The sequence below is a fragment of the Anguilla rostrata genome, chromosome 5, assembly GCF_018555375.3.
Source record: "Anguilla rostrata isolate EN2019 chromosome 5, ASM1855537v3, whole genome shotgun sequence".
NCBI classification, from domain to species: domain Eukaryota; kingdom Metazoa; phylum Chordata; class Actinopteri; order Anguilliformes; family Anguillidae; genus Anguilla; species Anguilla rostrata.
Window position 1 is genome coordinate 51,915,632 of NC_057937.1, and position 24,227 is coordinate 51,939,858.

Below are 24,227 nucleotides of genomic sequence, written 5' to 3' on the forward strand. Positions count from 1 at the left end.
TCAGCCATGTTATACTCGCAAAGGGAGGGTGCAGAACGCAGTACTGAAAACAGGTGAGGATATTGGTGACACTTGTTTTTGGAGGAAATTAATGTTCCCATTTTCGTGCATTAACTAATGATGCAACAACACAAGAAACAGCTGAGGTGCCAATTGTCCAATTACATTTGGTCCCCTAAAATGAAGGGACTATGTATCAAAAAGGGTAGCAATTCCTACATGGTTCAGGCAATATGACTTTAAATTCATTGTAGACATAATAGTCAGACATGAATACACAAACCTGTTATTGAGTTTAGTCTTTTGTAGTTTTTGCCAGGTTTGTAGTGAAAGGACTGCAGATGCCAGGTGTTTGCGTATGTGTGTCTGTGTGTGTGTGTGTGTGTGTGCATGTGTGCATGTGTGCACGCGTGTGTGTGTGTGTGTATGTGTGCTGTATGAGTACTGTGCAGGAGAATGTGTCTAAGTGTGTGGATGTGATTGTGTTCTCTGTTGGTGTGTATATCTGTTGCGTATTTGCGTGTAGGTGCCTCTTTTCCTTCATCCATATTTCATTCATGCTTCCTCCATGTTCCCTTATTTCCTTTTATGCTTTATTCTCAAAGGGATGGGGGAAGGGGAGGGGGAGAGAGGGAGAGAGAGAGAGAGAGAGAGAGGGGGAGATATGGAGAGAAAAATGAAAATAGTGTGTCTCTGTGTGGGTGGGTGGGCTTTGATATCTTTCCTGTCAATCAAATCATTGAGCTGAGAGGACAAATGGAAAGGAAAAATGGGGGGTGGGGGGGAGAGAGAGAAAGAGAAATGGAGACAGAAAGAGAGGGAGAAACTGAGAGGGAGAGAGGATGGGATGTAGCCTACACAATTTAATCAGTGAAGTGGGCGGTAAAGACTGCAGCGCAATGCCATTGGGGGGGTGGGGGCGGGTGGGGGCGGGGGAAATGGTTATGGTGCTCGGGGCTGGCAGTGTGTGTGTGATGGGGGGGGGGGATTCTGAGTGATATGCAATGATTTCTGGAGGGCTCTTCCTTTCTCTCTCTCTCTTTCTCTCTCTCCCCCCTCCCCCTCTCACTGTTGCCAAGGATACCGAACAGACACCTAGCTACCTAAAGCAGCCTGCGGATCTAGCCTCACAAGCAAACAAACAAAGCGAGACAACATCATCAATATCAACAATACCTCCCCCCAACCACCTAAAAAGAAGACACAAACAGATAACCCCCCGTCCCAAATCCTTTTAATAGTGGAAATCGTACCCCTGGGGCGGTGAGGGGAGAGAAGGGGGGTGTTACAGCAACCTGAGCAATGCGATGGAAAGGTCTGCTCTGTCACAGTATCGGCTCCCTGGGTCCGGCACCCCCCCCCCCTCCCCACATACCCCCCCACCACAACCTCCCCGCCGCTTGCTGTGATGTGAATATTAACGATGCTGTACAACCCGCTGCTGTCATTCTCGCCGTCTTCTCCGGGTGGAAAGGTAGGCACCCCGTCTTCCGTGCACCTCTGTCCACTCCTCTACCTCTCGTCTCTCTCCCTTTCGTGTTCAGTGGTTGCTGTAACGTTCGCACTCTTATTTTTCTCGTTGTTATTGCTGAGGTTGTGCTGGCGTTAGTCGGCGGGAGTGTCATCTGTTGCATTGCGCATGAAAGACCATGTGTGTTATCTAGAGGTACAGCGGGGTTCGTGTGTGCCTGGGTGTCTATACGGGACGCATAATGCTGCTAAAATATAAAACATTATTATTTTGATATTAACTTGAATATGTACGTATAGGTTATGTCCGTGGGTTCCATGGATCTTTTCAGTCATTGTTAGACAGCAGACAGCAATCTCACACCTGCTGTATTGGGTTATTGCTCTTTAATAAAAGGAGTGGCTTGTATAGACAGACTGATACCAGACTGTCTGTGCTGCATAGTGAAAGCTAGCTTGAACATAAAGACTGTGTATGGTATTCAGGACGAATAGCGCGCATGGATGCAGTTGGTGTACGGGCACTCACACTGCTAGGTTTGGTCCATGGGGATGACCAGCGAGGAGCAGCCTTATTACCACGGCAACCTGTCTTCCCTTCTGCTGGCTCCCCCCGTGCCGCGCCGCGCCGCGCTTTGCATGGAGAGGCGCAGAGCACTTTAGCCGGGGCTCTCCGCATTTATCACCATTAGCATCACCTTCATCCGCTATTCGCTAATGTAGCGAGGCCAGTTCCGTGAGGTACGACTTCAACTCAGCATCGCGGCTCCACAGACGCAGAGCACGTTCCTCGCGCAGCATCCGCAAATTCGGACACCGTTGGTTTTCATCGGCATACTCGGATGTTTTTATCCACCATAACACGTGCTAGCAGAGGATGCTTTGAGCTGTGTGTAATATTATTGTTATCCCTCAAGGGCTTTATGGGCACCTTTACATACCGTGACTTACGTCTGCCATGTTGTATAGCTGGATATATGCTTTCAGAGCCTACTCGGTATTTATCTATGATTTTTTTTTGTTCAAGACCTGTTCCTTGTCCACTGTCGCACTTGTAGCTTGGTAATATTTTTTTCATTCATAACCTCTGGCAGAAATTGCGAGTGATTTTCAGCTTCATGAATGGGGGCAGTAAATTTACCAGATTGTTGATTAAGGTGTATTAAATAGTGTTGATCTGTAGAGTGCCATAATTACTGGTACATGCTCAGTGATTAGCTGGACTCGACCATGTTCAGCTTGACCCATGTTCTTTTTATATGGCAGAGATGGATGGTTCTGTCTTTGTTCAGTGTTGTGCAAAAATGACAGTTTATGTTGAGAAAGATCAAAATATGTGAAATGTGGTGATGAAGCCTGTTTGGTGACAGCATTATAAGCAAGAATAAATTCGGACATTCATAATACTGCTGGCCTTTAGTGATCAATGATTTGTGTATCACAGGACGTTAGGAGTATAACGTGGGCATCATTCCCCCCCTTGCTAATTGCAGGAGGTGAGATGCAAACAACTGATGTAAAAAAAAAAAAACCTTTCACAAACTGCACTACACAGTGTTTATTTATTTATTTATTTATTTAATGCATTTAAATTGATGCATCATTGCAATCAAATGTAACTGATGTCCTTACTGTACAACCTTTCAGTGTATTCATCAGATGGCCCTGTTCACTTTTTTTTCATTTTCAAAAAATTATGTAAAAGAGAGCAGCAGAAGCTGCTCCTGCCACTATAGCACCAAATAAATGCACGATAAGACTATAATTTGCATAAGTGCCCAGCAGGACAGATATGCAGATTTAATGCACTGACACAAGAGAGGGGAGGGACTAATCCCTACTTGCACATTACAGAGAGGCCTTTTAAAAAGGGTTTAATTTAAACATACTACTTCCACTAAAGCCTCCCATTAACTCTTTTAGAGCTCCAGGAAATGTGGTTTTTTTTCAGTTCCTCAATTCAGACAGCTATGGTGCCGGATATAACAGGACGGCTGCCAACACCGACTGCTAATTCAGAGAAATTCAAATGAGCCTGGTATTATTTTCTGTTTATAATGGCAGAAGAATGCTCCCTGTGAAATCAGGGGCCATTGAAAGAGACTTTTCATTTCAAAATGAAAAATTTGTTTAGCGACCGTGACCGCTCACAGTTTGGGGATTATTATTTGCTGTGCGTCAGGACTGGTGTTTCGTTTGTGAACTCGAAAAGAACTGGGGAAAACTGGATTTAAATAACCCAAGGAATAATAAAATAAAACACAAAATATAAGAAATATTTTACGGAGCTGAAGCCTTTCGCTGTGCAACATGCATGACATTACATTCCTTTAGCCAACACTCTCATCCAGAGCAACTTAAAAAATGAAGTAGAGAAGTGCGTTCACACAGGATGCAAAGTAGCAGAGTCGGTAAATGTATGGTAAAAAGCGCTAGATGCAAATGAGATCCAAGTATGTCAAGTTATCCTGAAGAATACATCAAAACTATTGTCACTTTTCAACATATTCTTCAAAGAAACTGTTCACGTCTCACCGTTCAACGTTTTCTGCAAAACGAAATCAAATTCGGCATAACCAAGAAATTTGACACATCTGGGGTATTCAGCATGCAGTGCATTAGCAGGGAGTGAAGCTGTTACGCTGGGCTGAGTCAGTGGCTGCTGGCTGTTGAGTCATTGTTGAATCATGGTTTGAGGGCGGGCTCAGCAAGTCCTTTCAGATGCCTGGCCTTAAATTCAGCCATCGCTCTCCCTGGATATGCCCGCTAAGGGGAACCGCTACCCGGTCATGACCATGTATCACCCCCAGATGATGCAGTTTTAACCATGTAATCAAAAACGCTGGCCGGCAGAAGCTCCACACAAATTTCCGTAGGGAAACCGTGTTTGACCGGACTGGATTGGACCTCACATGGGTGTGGCTTTGTCATGTTCACACATGCAAAGAAAGCACTAGTGGTTACAATGTGCTGGCTCTGGAAACTGAGATACACCTGAGAACCATCTGAAAGGACGGGTCTCGTGCCACTATGCTGTCAGTATGTCGGCCATTTGTGAAGTCTCGTCTGACCATCTGTCCCTGAATTTGAGCAGTCATTCCACTTATCTTCCTCTGTAATTCCTGGCTTTTCACCTGAGACTCTGGCCTCTGCTTGCAGTAGGGCCTCGGGGTGGCCATTTCGGAGTGTGGGATGTTCTGCTCTTCCATTTCTGCTCTCTGTTTTGAATGGCTTTCATACAGTCTCTGGTGGCACAGCACCTGGATGTGACTGACGCGGAGCCCAGATTTGGCCTAGAGGTCTCTGTCATCATCAGTCCACAGTAAAAATGCATTATTGATGCAAACCCACAATGATGGCAGGCTCTCACCTGAGAATCCCCCTCAATAATTAATAACCCTGACGTACAGAAAAGCGCATTATGATGATGGCATTTATTTCCATTAATTTTCCATCGCTCAGTTTACATAATCGCTTCCTAACCAGCTAAACTTCAGGTAATGAGTATTCTGGCATAGAAGGTTTTCATTTACATTTATTGAATTTGAATGATTTGTCTTCTCACATGCTTCAATCTCTCTGTTTGGTTGCGATTGGTCTGTCTGATGCTCCAGGGACTGTATATTAAAAGGTTGTTAACCCAGGAGGACCTATCTGGCAGGCTGCTACATCACCTGTGGAGGTGCTGTACTTGAAGGTGGTGCGAGTGGAGTGTGTGCTGCGTGGTTCATTGCACAACACACAATGCACACTAATTCCATGCACAATACACTAAATTGTGTGTGCATGTGGTGTTTACCTGATACTTTAAAAGGTGATGAGATTCTAGGGACAGAGGGATATGGCTAGTCTCCATATCTGGTGATTAAAGACTATTCATTCTCATTTTTTTTGTAAAGGATAAAATAACAACCAAAATTAAGTAACTGAAAGGAAGCTAAGAGGAAAGAGTGTCACTGCAGCCATGGGAAGACCAGCCAAGCCGAGCCCAGAGAACTGTTACAGGAAGCATTGAGCGTGGAGGACATGGTTACATTATCAGACTGGGTTTCATGATGAAGGGCTGTGCTGCTAGAAATCAATTTGTCAGGAAAACTGTGACCTCTTCCCATTCAGGCGGCAAACAAAAAGGCTGAAAAACTGAACAAAGCTGCTCTTAAAGGCTATTCGCTGGATTCAAAACGCATGCTCTTGCATTGGATGCTGCCATTCGCCACAGTCCAGTCTTTCAGATGTTCTAAAGTATCTCCTTAAATGGCGGGGATGGTCATTTTTTAACTTTTTATATCAATATTGTCAGAAATTCTGGAAATGTCCGAGCGGGTTGTGGCTTAGAGGACAACCGTAGCATAAGAGGGCATGTGATACGAGATGACCTCAGCGCCTAGTGTCAGTAGAATAGCTAACACTATCTCTGTATGCTGTGCAGACAGAAAAATCTGCAGTTTCACACCTATTTTTGAAAACAGTTTCGCAGTGACTTGGGCGGTACTCTGGTCCCAGGGGGGATTTTGGGGGGGTGGAGGATTAGAGAGAGCACAGCAAAACGACGCAGCATATGTGAGTCCAATACAGAAGATGACATCACCAGCTCGAGTCGGAATGAGAACGTGTGATCGGTTCAGCTTAGCTGGGCACCTGGGTCTTTGGCTCAGGGAGTCAATCATATTTCCTGGCTGAGCCATGCAGATGAAGGTGTCGTAGTTTACATCCCGCAATGGGGCCAGGCTCTGTCACACGTGCTGAACTTCAGTGAGGACACATTCCATGGGAGTGTCATGTTTCAATGGTTTCTGCATGACCAGCAGGAACAAACAGTATAGCCTTACTGAGGAACTGCTCTGTAGCTGCAGGGACATTGTGGCTATTTTATGCAGAATCACATGTTGTAAGCTTAAATTTAACTCTTTTTCCCCCCTCTACGATTGTATTGTGTTTGAATTCTTCCACTTCCTTCATGCTAATACAGTATCTGTTTGGTCTCTGCTTGTCTGGTTTCTGTGTTACTGATACACAGTGTTCTTTCCTCCCAGATCCTTTACATCCATTGTCCTAATCCCTTAAAGGGATATTTCATGTTGGTATGATGCAAGTAATTTTTTGGAGCTTACCCCATTGCATTTGCATGGAATACTGGTAACATCAGCTGTCTCTACTGACCGTAAACGGCATTGCTGTTCCTCCCCGCTGCCCAGCTCCAAATTCACTCCCATTCATTTTCGGGGACCTTGCCAAAATTTATCGTTTTAAAGTAAAAAAACTAACTATGGAGGATAATAGATTGATTAAAGAGAGTCCAAACATCAAAGGAATAACACCTCTTTTTTAAAGGTGTACAGTAAGATCACAGATGCAGTATGCGATTTGAATGTTCATAACTAAACATTCTAATGACAATCACAATCACTACTAAAAGCAATGGAGTTCTTGAACACTAAGAATGTTAAAAAAAAGCCGACTCTTCAAAGGATTAAGTCATGGAACATACTTAACATAAATAGAGCTGCCATTGCATGAAAAGGCTGTGGTGTTCTGTCAATAGACATACATGCATATATATGTAAGTATATGGGCACACATGAATTATTATTGTCAGGACTGTGCATACTGTGAGTTATCGTCAACTCAATAAAAGGTTGTTCACAGAAGAAAAGCTGTGGGGTCCAAGATATTGTTTAAAATCACATATTTCTCTTCGTATGGGAAAACTATCCAGAGGACACAACAGTGGGATTCAGGCCCACTCACACGAGCTAGGGATTATGATGTAGTTATATGTAATATGTTATAATCTCAACCCCCCGATTTCCAACCATGGCCTATCACTGTTCCAGAAACCTGTCCCATTTCCACAAAGGCCTGGTATGATGTAAGTGCACTTGCTCTGTGTGACCACGCGCTTGCGAGCGAGCGCGGCATTTGTTTCCATGGTTACTGAAACTCCAGCCTCTATCATTCTCTGGCGTCACCTCTTCAAAAAACCACCTTTCGGAGCTGCTGTCTCCCCAGAGCCATTGTTTAGGGAGAGAGAGAAAGAAAGAGAGAGAGAGCGAGAGAAGGAGTGGGTGGGTGTGGGTTTGCGTGTGTGTATGTGTGTGAGAGAGAGTGTGTGTGTGCGTGTGTGAGAGAGCGTGTGTGTGTGTGTGTGTGTGTGAGAGAGAGGAGAGTGTGTGTGGTGAGTGGTGTGAGAGAGTGTGGTTGGTTAGAGGTGTGTGTGTTGGAGAGAGAGTTGTGTGGTGTGGGGGTGGAGTGTAGAGAGAGAGGTGTGTGTGAAGTGGTGTGGTGGAGAGTGTGTGTGAGTGGTGGGTGGTGTTTGTAGTGTTGTGTGAGAGAGAGTGTGTGTGTGTGTGAGTGTTGAGGTAAAGATGTGTGTGTGTGTGTGAGTGCTGTGTGTGTGTGTGTTGTGTATGTGTGTGTGTGGTGTGTGTGTGTGAGTGCGTGTGTGTGTGTGTGTATGTGTATGTGTGTGAGAGAGAGAGAGTGTGTGTGTGTGTGTGTGAGTGCGTGTGTGTGTGCATCTTTGTCAGCCCATGTTTCTTGGTGCACTGAAAAGGAGATGGGTTGAGGGTGATGTCTTCTGATGCCCAGAACTGCTGCTGGGGAATAGTTGTTTACAGCTTTTCTTCCCAGCATTCCTTTTTTATTGTCAAATATTTATTTATGTTAAGGTTTGGATGAGATTGAGTCTGTACGCTCTTAGAAAAAGGGTTCGTTGGCTTGTCTTCACAGGAAAATTCTTTTCAATTCTTTATGGAACCACCTATGGCAGGTCAGAAGAGTGTGAATGTTCCCAGATTTCATCATTTTTACCCAAAAAATAGCCATTGAACTAGATAGGGTTCCTCTTTGGAGACGCAGAGGGGCCTTTAGGAACCCTTCCTTCTGAGAGTGTGGGTCTGATCCATCTTCTCCTCCTGTCCAGGTTCTGTTCTGCCCTCCAGCGTCTGAACCCTGAGCAGCGCCGTCCGACGGACACCGTGAGCTCGGCCCTGTCATGTGACAGGCCTCCCTGCCCTGCTGACGCTGCTGTCCTTCTGAAAGGTGCGGTGCTTCTCTGCTGGGTGTGGCAGTCCTGGGCAGGTCTGCCGGGGGTTTCTTTCAGAACGTGTGACTGTTGTAGGATGTAGGAAGTGCGCTTCCTGAAGCTGAAGTGCAAAATGATATGGAAACTTCACATAACAATGGGACAATGGGACAATGTGCCTGCGGCTGTTGCTGTTGCAGTTCAAGAAGTAATTGAAAAAAAAATTATGATTTGTTCCTCCTGTGATCTGCCATTTGTGTGTTTGTTGTGTGTGTATGTGTGTATGCATCTCTCTCTCTATCACTCTGTGTTCGTGTGTGTGTGTGTGTGTGTGAGAGAAAGAGAGAGAGGTAGAGAGTGCATAGGTTGCTGGGATTTAGGAAAGAATGTCTAAAATGACTGGTTTTGAAACTCTGGCAATGTCTCCATCCAAACCCAGTCCGAAGATCGCCTTTATACCCCATGGCAGCAGTTATTCTTACAACCCTTAAAAAAAAATCATTACCATTCAGCCTTATCACACAGACACCCATTCACACTGACTTTTATCACACACATCACGCTGTGTGACAGACAGTATGTGGACAGGGCGGGGCACTGAACAGAGCCTTGATTGGTTAAGTGATGAGTGATAGCAATTGAAGCCGGTCTCAGTCGATCTTTAACATCCAAAGAACAACACACAGTGTAAGAACCCTCCCCAAGTCTCAGTCATTAGTATCCACACTTTCCCCCCTCTCTGCTCAACAGCCTGTATCTGAAAGCAGGCCTCAGCTTACTTTCCTTTATGCAGTATATACAGAGAACTCATAAATAATATCCACATGAAAGAGGAAGAAGGCATGGCATCCGAAAGAGGAAAGACTATAGTATGTGGTCAATGAGTAATAGGTTTAGTTTAGTTTCAGTTTGTATATATATCGTGCCATACGTACTCCGGTGGAACAGTGAAATTTAAGCCATAAAAGTCATTCACAAGTTAAATGACCATTATTTTAATTTGAAAAATATTTCATTTAGATTATTATGGCAGTTTCTGTTGCATTAATTTTGCTTTTCATTCATTGACTCATTTCTACAGTCTTTTTGCTTTTGCTCATTTTTTATTTTTTTTGCTTTGCCAATATATGTTACAACATACAGACTTGTGCTGCCATAAAAAGTATGAATATAAATTTTAGAGGGAGAAGGAGAGAGCGCAAGAGAGTGAGAGAGAGAGAGAGAGAAGCAGAGAGAGAGCAGGGGCAGTATGAGTAAGTGTTTTGGTTGGACATGCTTCATACGGCCAAAGGGAGTGACTCACCAGCAGAGCCTGTGGTTCCGATAGGCAGCGGCCACCTGGTCACCCGCCCGTCAGAGAGCCAAGCTCAATGTGAGACTCACTTCATTCCAAATCCCCCTCCCCTCTCTGTGTGTGACGCGCACAAGTGCATCGTGACCAGAGGAGGGGAGTGATTCCCGCTTCAGTAGCGAGGGAAGGGGGGGGGGGCTGTGGATAAAGAGGAGAGAGAAAGCTGAATGGTGAATCCATACTGGGAACTCCCTCTCTGTCAAGCTCTCTGTGTCAAATGTTGCACGGGCCGCCACTGAACGGCTCATCCCACTAAAGCCACATACACAACAAATATTTTTAAGGGTTTTAGCTCTTTTAATAGCAAAAATTAAGAGTTTGCCACGTCTTTTTGTGAAAACCACTGTAATTGTGCTCGCTTGGCTCAATGTCTTACCTTCCACTGCGTGTACCACAAGCGCTGCACACAGACAAAGGGGAAATGAGAACTGGCAGCACTGCATATTGCAGTGATGAGAAGGGTCCATGAACACAAGCAGGCTTTTCAAATTTAGTGAAATTAAAAAAAGCGGAACAACGTTTTTAAAAGAAACAACAATTGAGTCATCGCGGTCTGAGAGATGCGAAGGTTATATTTGTGCCCTGTCATTTCAGCCACGTCTCACTCATCACGGTCTCTAAATGGAGACAGCAAGCTGCTGTGTGATATCCGAGCAACTTGCCCTCGTTTCATCATTAGCGGCAGACACAGCACTGCGTTTTTCCGCAAACTGCGCCGTTTAGTTTATCTCCAAGCGGCCCCCTCACTGCAAAAACAAAAAAAAATTCCGTCTTAACAAGCGTTTAAGTGTTGTAATGAGTCTTACATTTTCCCCCCTTGCTTTAAGTTACCTTTGCTTGTCAAGTGAAATTGCCTTTGCCATTGGCAAATCTCGAAATGAGTCAAACTGACTCACATCATCGGCAATTTTTTTGTCTTATTAAGCAATACAATAGAAATAAGATTTTAGGTCTAAATATAAGACAAAAATACTTGTTAAGATTGACTTCTTTTTTTTGGTTTTTACAGTGTAGCATCCAAATGAACAACAGCATTAGACAGCCCAGGATTGAAATTGAAATGAGTGCTTATTTAGGTCAGTCTAACCAGTGCAACTGAACTGCAAGTACTGCGAACGGCTGGCCATCCAGGCATGCACTGTTCATTCATCCAAGAACTAAAGAGGGCACGAGAGTATTATTAATATTATGTTATTATTGCATTTAGTCAGGTGAGCATTATCTTAAATGCAGTTTTTCTCAAATGCTTGTTTCCAACCAGGCTGAATGTAGACAGTCTCCTGTGAGAGGCAGGTAACTTGCATGTGTGCATCTATCCATTCTCGAAACCGCTTAATCTTAATCCTGGTCAGTGTTGCATTGGGATGGGGGTGGAGGGGATGTGCCTGGAGGCCTATCCCAGCATACATTGGGTTAAAAAGGCAGTCATGCACCCTGGACATCACACACCATTTGCTCATGTTCATACCCCAAGGGCAATTTAGATGCTTCAATGAACCCATCCTGCATGACTCTGGACTGTGAGTGGAAACCAGAGTACCCAGGAAGCCGTGAGATCATGCTAAACAGCGAACAGAAAGGCCCTCGGCCAGGATTCAGACTCAGAGCCTTCTCCCTGCGAGGCGACAGAGCTACTCACTGCGCCTGCGTTTCATTTCTGACATTTTCACGTTTGCGTAATGAGCAAAGCCCTGCGTGAAATTCCCCACTGACTCACTGACGCATTTATCGTCTGTCTCGTCTCTTTCTAATTGGGAAATACCTGAGAACCTGAGAAGAACAACAGCGAGGGTGTCGCAGCGTGATGTCGTTCCGGGCCTCAGCCTATCCTGGAGGCCAAATCGGATAATCTTCTTCCAATTTTACAAAACTGAAAAAAAAAAACTGTGATTCGCTGATAAGTTTCAAATGAAAGTGTTGTTCCAGGCCTGCTGGGGAAACCCAGAGTATGTGAGAGTGATCGCCGTGGCTGTTCGAACACAGGGATTGTGTAGCATTTAGCGAGCTCCTGTCTGTTACTCTCTCTCTGTCTGTGTAGTAGCAGGAGAGGAAGCTCCATATTAACCTCGGACCGCTCCCGAGAACGATTTCAGCGAGACTCCAGATTTTCTTCCCAACCGCTGTTCTGAACACAGCTCACCACCACGTCTCCGTCTCCCACGCGCCTCCACCTCACGCCAACACAAACACCTCTCACTTTCAGCTTCCTTCCTCAACTCGAGCTCTTTCCTATTCGCTTGGGCCTGACCTTGCCCACCCATTAAAGCTGCTAAATTAACCTGTTCCCCAGTGACCTGGCACTGAAAACATAGTCATACTCTAAGGAGGACCATTTATCCATGATATAACAGTGATGGGAATCCACCTCATAGAATTTATGTTGGCAGTCTTATGTTTGCCGTCGCCTTTTCAAACAGGTTTAAAAATAAGAAAACAAATCTGTGTTTTCTCTCTTCCTTTCCCCACCTGTGGCAGGTGCCAGGGCTTGCCGGGCGGCTTATTGGATTCGCGGGGAGGTGATGACTCAGAACTCAGTGGCGGGGGTGCCCGCCCCGATGGAACCGCAGGAGGAGCGGGGGAGGGGCGAGGAGCCTTCCCAGAATCCCCTGCAGGCGGTCCAAGGCGCGTGGTGGGAGAGGCTGTGGAGGGCGGGCGTGACGATCGGCTGCTTCCTCTGCCTCTGCGTCCTCTCCCAGATCACGGTAGGAAACAGCCCGGCCTCCATCCTTCACCTTCAGCCTGAGAGCACAACAGTGAGGCAGGCTGTAGCGTAGCTTATGGCAGAGTGCATGTGACACTGATCATTGACTCATTAGTGGTGGCATTGAATACAGATTTGATACATTTGGTAATTGCAAATTATTATCATGTGTGTTTTATAGAAAATTATTAATGTTTTTTTTCTAAATTCTGCTTTTATCAACCCTATCTGTTCACATCTTCAAATGGTTTCATAAAAAAATGGTCAGTGGTTATGGTGCAGCTTCATGGAAACATGTCTATACTGCTCTAGCACTGTGTGTAATAAGTTTCATGGTGGTCTTACACAGGGAGTTTGGGTCCTCTACATGATGAATGGGTACGGAGCTTTCCCGGCTGCCCATAAAGTCTTGGACCTCATGCAGTACATGCTGTCACCACTGGGGGCATATAATTCACTGGAGGAAGAGGTCTGTATGCTCACATATCTATGTACTGTGTACTGCACTACTACACTCGCATGTTATAGCAGTGCTTTTTAATGCTCTAACAATGTTTAGGGCATGTGCCATGTAAGTGGCTTCAGTCTAAATGAAATTTGCATAGCCCTCAGCAGGTCTATAGAGTGGCCTCCTGAGCAGCTAAAAGTTTATTAATAATAATAATAATAATAATAATAATAATAATAATAATAATAATGCACTAATTGTGACTGGGGATGTCACGGGTTACAAGGTTTTGAGGGAGGTCCTGACAGCTGAAATATAAAACCTCAGAATGCCCAGACATTGCTGTTCACAATATCATGCCTGCAGCTGTAACATGCCCAGATGGGTCCAGCTGCTGGTGATGACGGACAGGACAGCTGCATGGTCCTGTCTGTCGTCACTAGGTCCTCACTGCTACTCCAATGCTCACATTACCTGAATCTCGGCATCACTTTCATCATATCAGCACCTATAAAGTAATACAGCAGCTGCAGGAGGTAGGCATCAGAGACTACTCCTGTACAGAACTGTATGACCGCTGCTGAATGACTGGCTTTGGGCGCACAGATATGCCGACCAAAACTGGACGAATGCGGATTAGCAGGAATGGTACCTTCAGTGATGAGTCACTGTTCAATCTGTTTCAGTGTACACACAGGGGGAGATCGTGCCACGGACACCGCATCTGTGTTGCATTGCACCATTAACAATGACATTTACTATAGCACCTTCGACGATCTCAAAGAGCTTTCATTGTATGGGTGAAAGCTCACGTCAGGCATCAGAAATGTGCAATACCCACGCCACTGGTATTCATGGAAGCCATTTTGTGCCAGGATGCTCACCACACATCAAATGAACTTGCTGGAGATTGAATAGTTTGGGCTGTCTTACAGCACTGTTAGTTTTTTGGATCACTAGATTAGAATTTAGTGGTGACTCTTTGAATTTAAAATGGTGTGAATGCAACATTCTGCCCAATGCATTAGAGGCTACTTCGTGCAATGTAACTCCCTCTTGTGCGATGACACAAGGCTATGTGTTTGCTTAGAGCAATTTGTGTGTGATGCAGTGACTGTCTTTCTCTCCAGGAAATGACTTGTTGTTTGTAATCTTGAATGCAAAGTCTGGTGTATTCAGAGTAAAGTGCATGCTGCACTGGGTGCAGGTATTACAGTGGGCAAAATGAAAGGCTGAAAATATTGAACTTGGTTCATAACAACTGACCTCCGGTGTCTGCTGGCTTCTTTGATTTGAAATATACATTTAAAGATGAATGTGTCATGTGTTGCAATGAATGTGCCTGTCTGTAAAGATACCAGTCATCCACAATCAGTGTTATCGCTAAAAGCAGTTAATAGATGAAAATACGATTTGTGCATATATCATTGTGATGTTCACACATATTCTGCTCCCGTACTCTCATTGTTTGCTCAAAAGAGAGACCAGTAAGTGTGCACTACATATCTTAAACATCTATCGCCCCTTTCTTACGCATCCCTCCAACTGTGCCTCTAACCCTTCCTCCCTCTTCTTTTTGCTCTTCCTTCCTCTGCCTCTCTTTCTCTCTATTCTGATGTCTGTCTCCCTCTATACTTCTCCCTCTCTACCTCTCTCTCTCTCTGTCTGACAGTCATCCCAGTCGGCGCAGAAGGAGCTGTGGAGGAAAGAGAGCTTGTGCCCCCTGCTGGCCACCCTCTTCCTAGGCATTGTCATCCTGGGCATCGGGGTGGGTGGCGTTTCCCGCTGGAAAACGTGACTGACGTATATTACAAGGCATGGCAGGGCTCAGTCAGGGAGAGGGGATTAGGGAAATCTGGGGCCACACCTGCTGGTTAAGTTGGCACACACACCTGGGTTGCCCCCATTACCTCTCCTGGACTGATCCTACCACACAAGCATTCATACAAAGCTTTCATCTAAAAGTGTGATTTATATTATAATGCACTTTTGATAAACATAACTTGCCTTCTGTTGTGTGTGAATCCCCTTAGTTGTCTCAGAAACATGGAACAAAATAATTACCCCGGCTTCATTAGCAATTTGTCTAATTTTAATATAAAATGGAGGCCTGCTAAGAAGCCCTTCACTGTATGTCCTGCCAATCTGGGTTTTGATTGGTTATAGCTGAGGCTTCCTGGTCTCAGGTGCTGTACTGTCTGAGAACACTGGCTCCCGGGAGCAGCCTAGGCTTCCCCGACGACCGTCGCCAGTCCATGAGCCGTCAGCCCTCCTTCACTTACTCTGAGTGGACCGATGGCAAACAGGACGAGTTCTACGACCTGGACCCCGTGCCGGAGACCCCTGTCTTCGACTGCTTCATGGACATGAAGGCAGAGGGCGAGCCCACCTCCCTCACCGTCAAATCAGTGGGGCTGCAGGAAAGGTCAGGTTGCATATACAGCACATCACCATGTCAGTGAGCTTGCACATGCAACCATTATGTATCTTGTATTATGTATCTTTATGGAACCACCAGGTTTCTTAGGGTAAGCTACCAAGTTGAATTACTGCAAGACAAACCGTGCGAAATTAATGAAAACACTTAAATGGATATAAATGCAAGTGTTGCTTTTTCAATGGTTGTGTGACATTGACTCTTTTCCCTCTCTATATATGTATACGTGAAAATGTGTGTGTGTGTGTGTGTTTACTAGGAGGGGCTCCAATGTGTCTCTGACACTGGACATGTGCACACCAGGCTCCACGGAGCCGTACGCTGCCATGCTGTCGCCACGGGAACAGTCAGCACGGGAACACCTGCAGACGGCCTCCAATGTGTTAACAGCGGCCCAACTGCACACCCGCGCCCTGGACGACGCCGCCCTGCAGGCTGAGTTTTACGTAAGCAATGCGGCTGTTTTATACTTCTGTGTAGTCTACATAGTTTGCGTAATTTGCGTTGTTGTGTGCAGCACTCGTGAACGAGCAGATCATTTGTGCAGCATGTGGCACAGGTTGCAGAGGCTGCTTAATTAGATTTTGTTACTGACCTTTCTAGGTCTAGAGAAAGCGATTCGCTTGTGCCTTAAAAGCAAAGTGGCTGTATTACGTATCCATAAAATGCTTAGCTGGACGTAACTTAACGATGACATTCACCTGATAAAAGCGCTTTTTAGCCGCATGTTTAATGTTGGCTATCGGTTTTGTGAATCAAATTTTGGTCGATGTTACACACAACAGAAATAGAACCACAGATGGAGTTTTTTTGGGACAAATTGGAATTTTATTTTGAGATTTGGAAGGGGTGTGCTTTCATATGATGCAATCATGTGATTTGAATTGGGAAAGCAAAGATCAGGGTTGAATTTATCAGCCCTAGCGTACCCCACTGATGAATGGAACACTCCACTGGTGGCCAAATTTCTTCTTAATGCAGTCCCGCATGCTTTGATGAATGCACAGCAGCATATGTTGTTGCCATTAACAGGAGACTCCTATGAACTTTGTGGACCCCAAGGAATACAACTTTCCCGGACTGGTGCGGAAGAATCGATACAAAACCATCCTTCCGAGTGAGTATTTGTTGCGCGGACGCGTTCGCCTCGCCATGCGGAAGGCGCCGGTCGATGGAAAGCGGGGTGGGGGGAGAGGCTGAGGGCACGCTGGAGGACGAGCGCTGCGCGGGTGAAATGCGAGAAGGATTGATCCTCGGAATAAATGATGCCCCCTCTGCATTTCAGATACGCACAGCAGAGTTTGCCTTAAAGCTACAGATGAGGAGGACTTCCTTAGGACCTACATCAATGCTAATTACATGAGGGTGGGTATTTGTTTGCTCTTTTTTTGGCTCTAAGATGATGTATTCTTTAACATTGTAGGTATTTGCGTTATGCTACCCTTAAAATTACCTGTTAAAGTTATGTGGTGGATAGACATGGTACGGGTTCAGTTGCTTGCTGAAATGTATGACAGCAGTACTCTGCTGGGATGTGAAACCTTGGTGCGGAAACTCAGGGCCTTAACCATTATACCACACAGGCATCATGAGGATATGGGTTCAAAGGTCAACTAAACAATAAGTAATCAGGTCATTGAGTACGTATGTATAAAACGGTACAGTGGTGTAGGGCAGAGGTAAGTGAAAGCCTTGTGTTGTGGTGTTGGTCACTGCAGGGGTACAAAGGCCGGGAAAAGGCGTACATCGCTACGCAGGGCCCCACAGTCAACACCGTCACCGACTTCTGGAGGATGGTGTGGCAGGAGCGGTCGTCCATCATCGTCATGATCACCAACATCGAGGAGAAGAACGAGGTCAGGGCCTGCTGTCTGTCAGACTTGTGAAGTCTCCTCTCTGATATCTGCTCTTACTGTGCCCTGCTCTCTCTGGGTCCTGCTCTTTTTCACTCCCTACCCCCCTGTAAATGACTGTAAGCTTAGGGTTGTAACTAGGCAGCTATTTCGTAGGTGACTTAGGTGCATTAACTGTCTTAACTACTGCTTGTATTTTTTCCATAGACTGCGTTGTTGCCGTTCTCGTTGTTAGTGTTAATAAGTTTAACCTTCAGGGTCCCAGTTGAACTATGCGGTTGTTCCCTGCACTTGGACCGGTACTTCTCTCTAGGGGTTTCGTCATACTTGTTCCTGGTTATGGTTATACACTTTGTACGTCGCTCTGGATAATAGTCTGCCAAATGCCTGTAATGTAATGTAATGTAATGTAATGTAATGTAATGCGTTCTTTTTTCGAAGCTCTGCCCTTCCTACCTCCTGTGGCTGAGGTCACACTGATGGCCCCTTTTAAATGCTAACATTGAGAGTGTTTTTCTCATTTCATTTTCTCAAATGAAGAATGTTAAATTTGTAACAATAATCATCAAACAACACTGATGATGGTTATTTAGCATTTATGAATGTTTAAGAACATTTTTGATGACGCCTTGGGCCTTTATTCTTGCTGTAATTGTGCATTTTGTTTAGGATCAATAAGTCTGAGTTTGTTACAAATAGAGCAAACCATCAGGAGGGTTGTTATCTGTGGATTTGATTATGTAGGATATTTGTCATGTCTCTGTGGCTTACAGTACACTGGTATCACGTGTACGCAGCTCATCAGTTTACACTGGTGTACCAATCAGTCTTATTTGAAATTTTGTGCTATTGATTTTCTGCTTTTCACTTGTAAGTCACAGATTCAGTTATGTGGCACAGTGCCTACTTCAACGTAAAGCTTGGGGGATTTTTATTTGAAATCCCTACATCCTTTGGGTCTAAATGAGGAACACACAGTTTCTTATAACCCTTAGTGCACACACAACGGCATCATTATCTCTGTTCGGGGTTTAGGGGTTGTCTGTGCTTAAATCTAGTAGCAGTTCCCCAGTTGTTCACACCTATTATACTTAAATAGAGGTACTGTGCAAACTGTGCTCTCATATTGCTTCAATCTTTCTACAGTGCTGAAGCCACAAGTCATGGTTTTCGCACATTTTACTTTCAATGTTTTTGCACAAAAATAAGTTTGTTTGTAAACTCACATATATTTTTCTTTCTGTCTCTGAATTTTTAAATATTTCGGTCACCTTGCATTTCCTTTTTGATGGTTTGAGTATGAGTATTTTTCTGTGATGTAATGCAGTTTATGTCCTGCCATGTAATGCAGTTTATGTCCTTATGGCCCGACCAAATTGAAAAACCTTCATGCAAGATTAAAATATACACAATTGTGACAGGCGTGTATACAGTGTAGCATAGCCACATAAATAATATTTCAGCCTTGTGTGGGATTTTTCAGGAAAGTCTGATCTTCTTCTTAATATCATTTTATATCATCCTATCATTTTTTTGCTCTGCATTAAACATCTACATTGTATGTTTTTAAGGACGTATACTGATGTAATTGATGCTTTATTCATATTGCAGAATGTTCATCTTCTAGATACAGAATGCTGGTCATCTTCAGGGGTCAGGGGTCAGATTTACATACTGTTTGCCTGCTGCTCATTGGTGGAGATCTGCGTGGTGTTCATGCGGATAGTCTGTATTCCTCACAGAAATGCACAGAGTATTGGCCGGAGGACAGCGTGACCTATGAGGGGATCGAGATCACCGTCAACCAGGTCATCCAGGCGGACGACTACAGCCTTCGGATCTTCACCGTAAAGGCAGGTGAAACGCGCTCTGTTCACTGCGCGGAGTGTCTCGAGAGTGAGCTGATCAAAGCACAGTTAATGCAGGGACAGACATTACATCGAGTCTTCAGGAAGGCTTTGGTTTTGCTTGTGTTTATACTCACAGGAGTATATGTGTCTAAAGTGAAAGGAAGCAGACTGTGTAGCAAATATGCACTTCTCTTACAGTGCAGCACTCCTTTGCACTTTCAGAGGGCGTTAGTTGCCTAGACAACAACGCCCACTGCAACAGGGCTGCAGACGTAAGCGGAGGAACTGTTTGGATCAAAATAACTTCTACCTTGTCAACCAAGAGACTCTTTTCACATGTCTCCACTCTTCTGTGTGTCTGCGTCTGCTGCGATTATGTGTGCATGCATGCATATGTGTGTGTGCGTGTGTGTATGTGTGTGTGTGTGTGTGTGTGTGTGTGTGTGCGCGCGCGTGGGTGTGGCTATGTAATAGTGTGAGGGAGAGGAGCGTAGCCTGAGGCAGTATTGGTACACTTCCTGGCCGGACCAGAAGACTCCAGACAAGGCCCCGCCCCTGCTGGAGCTGGTGCAGGATGTGGAGGAGGCGTGGCTGCAGGCCCCTCCCTGGAGTGGGCCTGTCATTGTCCACTGCAGGTTAGCCCCGCTCCCTTTCCCACCCCTTTCCATGCATATCAGGGACTTTGAAATTCATTCATATGCTATAAACCAGCAGACAGTTTAACCATCTTATTTTTGCGCTAAGTTCCTCCCACATAAAATGTTTGATTTTAACCTCTTCATAAACAGTTGTAAAAAACGATTTTTTTGTTATTGTAATAGCATGACAATAACAACAGGTTTCAGAGAGAAATGGAGGATGTCGCGAACGCAGTATGATGCATGCTTAATCTAGAATATTCCTGGTTTCATCACAGCATTGCTGTGTCCCCAGCTCTAATGAGTGACACCCAACAGGGACCCCAGCTGCCCACGGCCCCTGTAACTGTCTGTTGAGTGTTGCCTTAATGATAGTCTGCTTTAATCAAGACAGCTCCCTGCTGTCACGTGTTGTGAGTCAGATGCTCAAAATGTGGCTCAAATGTGGCATAGACTGGCTTACATCAGCCCACGTCCTCTCTGGCCCCGCCCTATTTTTGGCCCACGCAGTGCTGGGATTGGTCGGACCGGCTGCTTCATTGCCACCACCATCCTTTGCGAGCAGCTGAAGAAGGAGGGTGTGGTGGACATTCTGAAGACCACCTGCCAGCTGAGGCTGGACAGGTAAGCTCTGCCGGCCAGGCAGGTGAGGGCGGAGCTTTGTTCAGCTATGTTTCTACTGGTGTTTGAAACGGTAATCCCTGCCTGCGGAAATGCGTGCACGCAAGTAAATAAATACAGGACACAACACTTAGACAGCACTCCCAGTTCATAGTAGTTTGAGCTGTTCAACTGAAGCATGTTTGTGAAAGATTCCACAAAAAACACAAACCTGTTTGTAGTGGAACTTGGAATGGTTCAAACTGCTACACAGTGAAATCAGTGTTAAATCAACTCTTACAGGGTATATTATACTCTGACAGAGTACATGTGGTCCCGATTGGGGGAATTTATGCTGGACACTTTACTATGTTTGCATTAGAGCTGATATGTGTGCAGTATATGCACCCCTGCATGGAATATGACTCTTTATTTTTGCTGTCTTTCCAGGGGAGGCATGATCCAGACGGCAGAGCAGTACCAGTTTGTGCACCACGTCCTTAGCCTCTATGATCGACAGCTCTCTCGTCATGTAGAGGAATAGGAACCATCCTATGCCCCTCCCACAAGTAACAACAACAACAAAAAAAATTATTTAACAAGAGAAACATCTGCCCTAGCCTTCATCATCGCAGGTTCTGAGTCTCTCCATCCTCCATCATAGCCTGAGCTCTCTGAAACCCCAGCAGGGCCAAAGCCAGCCTGAGTCTCCACAAAGCCAGTCATCTGCCCAGCCTGCCATGAAGCCCTCTGGCACCCCAGGTCTCGATGGGTCCCCAGCTAAAGCACAAAGCAGCCGCCAGGTTTGGACTGGAATGTGAGCGGACCCTATAACTGCCAGCGCGGGAGGAGCTCTGGGCCAAACCCATGGTGCCCCAGTCCTGTTCCCTCTCTGTGGATCTGAGGCCTCGCGTTCAGGAGCCCATCGCTGGACATCTCCACCCTGTGGAAAACCATCTTTAACCTACTCTCTGTTGAACCTGTCTTTCTAATGATCAAAATCAAAGAAGCAGATATCTTGATTGCCACCCACATTTTGGAGATGATTCCCTGAAAATCCCTTGGAAAAGAAATGTTCCCTCATCGTCACTAGAGGAGAGTGGAGGGACCGGGGTCAGTGGTCTTTGGGTCGGGTGACTATGTCAGAGTACTCTGGGGGCCATGTCTGAAAGATTAATTTATACTACTGTGCCATTCAGCACACAAGGACCACAAACATGACAGCCGAAAGGAGGAATGTGCCCTTCAAATCTATCTCTCATTTCTGCGTGTGTGCGTGTGTGTGTGTGTGTGTGTGTGTGTGTGCGTGCGCATGCACATGTGTGCATGTGTGGGATGTATGTGAGAGAGAGGGTGTGCATATAATGACATGGGATGCAAATAAGGGCAATGTACATGGGACGCAAAACAATAAAAGGATTGACAAAACCTAATCAATTTAATCGAAACTGCTAAAAGAATAATTAGTGAGACTGGAGGTGGAACTGAACTGTATTTTTCAGTATAAAACAATATTTTTGGCTCAGATCATGTCCTTTTTCACTTGATGTCTAATTACATTGCCCTTTTTATGCAGTACAGTGTGTTTTATGTGGTACAACGTGAACAATGTGTACAGCCACACTGTGGCTTCAGATGGAATAATGCTTAAGGGACCCTCTTTTGCCCAGTGATCCATAACTACCAGCTGGGGTCCCAGGAACAGCAGAGACCTCTGCGCTCTAGAGTTCTGGGTGCAGCACAGATGTCTGGAATGTGGAGTTCAGGCAGCAGCAGCAGCAGCAGGAGCAGCAGCAGAGATCTCTGGGATATGGAGTTCTGTAAGCAGCAGCTGTCACTGTTCAAGAAACAGAAGAAACAGAAGAAATCTCTAGGATACTGGGATATTCAGCTCCAGGAACAGAAGAGATCTCTGGGCTATTAAAGTCCCAGTGGCAGAGGAGCGCTCCAGGGATGTCTCCACTTTTGTCTACAGAATGTCTCTAAGGTCAGGGTCCCCATGTCTCCTGCCGCTGCCACTAAGAATTGACTCTTTAAGTGTCAACACTCTACAGCGACATGGGTCTCAAGGGAAAGGTTAACCGAGCACATGACTTTATACAAAATGGCCTTACTCAGTGTATGTCCTTTCTGTTCTACACCAGGGGGCACCGTTGAGCACCAGCTTTGCTCAGTGTACATTTACCTTCAGTTACAACAATCTTAGTCAGAGCAAAAGTATGGGTGCCCTCTGTATTATAACCATCCACTGGTTGCAGTTGTTCTTTTTAATCTCTAAATGACAAATCGGTCTGGCTCATTTCCTGAACCGCCAGGTCGTCAGCTCTGATATGCCCTCATATTGATACCCCTTAACTGTCTCAGTTAAGGAGTACAGACCATGTGACATATATTCTAATGATGGAACGGATCGGTCGGGAATGTTTGAAATCAGCCACGCTGATGAGCCGTTTGGGGGGGGAGGACGCCCCATTGGTCTGCTTGGCCGCAGAGCCACAGGAGCAGCGCGCTCAGATCTGGGGTCACTGGCGGTGTCTGGCGGAACAGTGACCTCCTGTCCCTGCATGAAACAGTGACATCTGTTCCATAGCCCCGCCTGAAGAGTCTTCATGGTGCAGTGGTGTCCTGCTAGTGAGAGCCTGCAATGCCTTGTTTTCCCCCACCAGTAGAGAGATAGCGCATGCATGTACTATGCTGTACATGCTTTATTTAGTTATTTATTTATTTATTTATCTATCTTTTGTTCCTTGAATTTTCAAGATGCTGCATCTCGCTTTTTAAGAGATCACAATGCCGCTACACTGTTTATCCAACTACTGTTACTCATGTAAATATCAGCCTGCCCCCATCTCTCCTGTCCGTGTAAAATGAAAGGCATCATTTGTGGGGAGTGGGGATTGCTGGTTATTGCAATGCCTTCTTTGCTTTGGGAGGTCATGTATCTTTGTCTTGTTTAATTATCTTGGTTCAGACTTTGTTCAGTCTGCCCGTGTGTCCATTTGCTGCTGGGTGTATGATTTATAGTAAAATGAGACGACATCCTTCATTCAGGCAGACTTGCTCTTGTGCGGCGCATCTGATTGGCTGGGTTCATTTCCTGTCTGCAGGAGGAGATGCAGGAGTTGAGCTTTGATATTGTGTGACTCCATTATCACCACCACCTTTGTGTTTCCAGTTATGTGTGGCTTCTCCACCTCATTATCAGCATGCTGACCAAATCTCTAAACACAGACGGTGTTCCTGTAGGCACATCCCTCATGTAGTATTATACACACATTATTAAGACATTTGAAAGAACAAAATTGCCAGGTCTTTAATTCCGATTGCATGTAACTTTAATTTCTTCAATGTCTATGTTATTTATGCTTTGTCCCATAGATTCATATTTTTTCTGTATTCTTATCAATTACATTAATTACAAACTAAAATGTAAGTTAGTAAGATAGTACAGATGTTTACATACTTAGCCAAAGATGCTCTATCTTCAAATTTAATTTTCTATACAGTTTGTGCACGGTACTGTATTTTCCCCAAAGTAAATAATTTATGGTACTTAAAGAAGCATTCAATGAGGGGAACGAGAGATCAGAAACATCAGCACAGGTTTGAATCACCAGCACAAATGCTTTGTATGAATGTTAGACATAAGCTGAGATGGGCAATTCAGGTTAGAACTACGTCTGAAGAGGGCATGGCACATGTGTGCCTTCCTCGCCCACCTGCCCCTCCCCACCCCACCCCACCCCACATTGAGTGCCCTGCCAATACACCCGTCTCTTCGGTGCCCCTCTGTCTGCATACCCTCTTTCACACACTCGTACATCACACACAATCGTACATCACACACACTCCTGC

General features: G+C 45.2%; 1 protein-coding gene across 1 annotated transcript; it reads left to right on the plus strand.

The window, feature by feature from the left end:
- The first annotated feature begins 1,081 nt into the window (after positions 1-1,081).
- Positions 1,082-24,025, plus strand: ptpn5 (protein tyrosine phosphatase non-receptor type 5). Its single transcript, XM_064337052.1, has 14 exons — positions 1,082-1,474; positions 8,393-8,511; positions 12,321-12,547; positions 12,896-13,015; positions 14,667-14,762; positions 15,181-15,419; positions 15,691-15,877; positions 16,464-16,548; positions 16,717-16,796; positions 17,150-17,287; positions 19,027-19,137; positions 19,609-19,769; positions 20,283-20,396; positions 20,823-24,025. The coding sequence occupies exons 3-14, from the start codon at positions 12,365-12,367 to the stop codon at positions 20,914-20,916; spliced, it is 1,608 nt and encodes a 535-aa protein (XP_064193122.1). The 5' UTR covers positions 1,082-1,474; positions 8,393-8,511; positions 12,321-12,364; the 3' UTR covers positions 20,917-24,025.
- Positions 24,026-24,227: the final 202 nt, after the last annotated feature.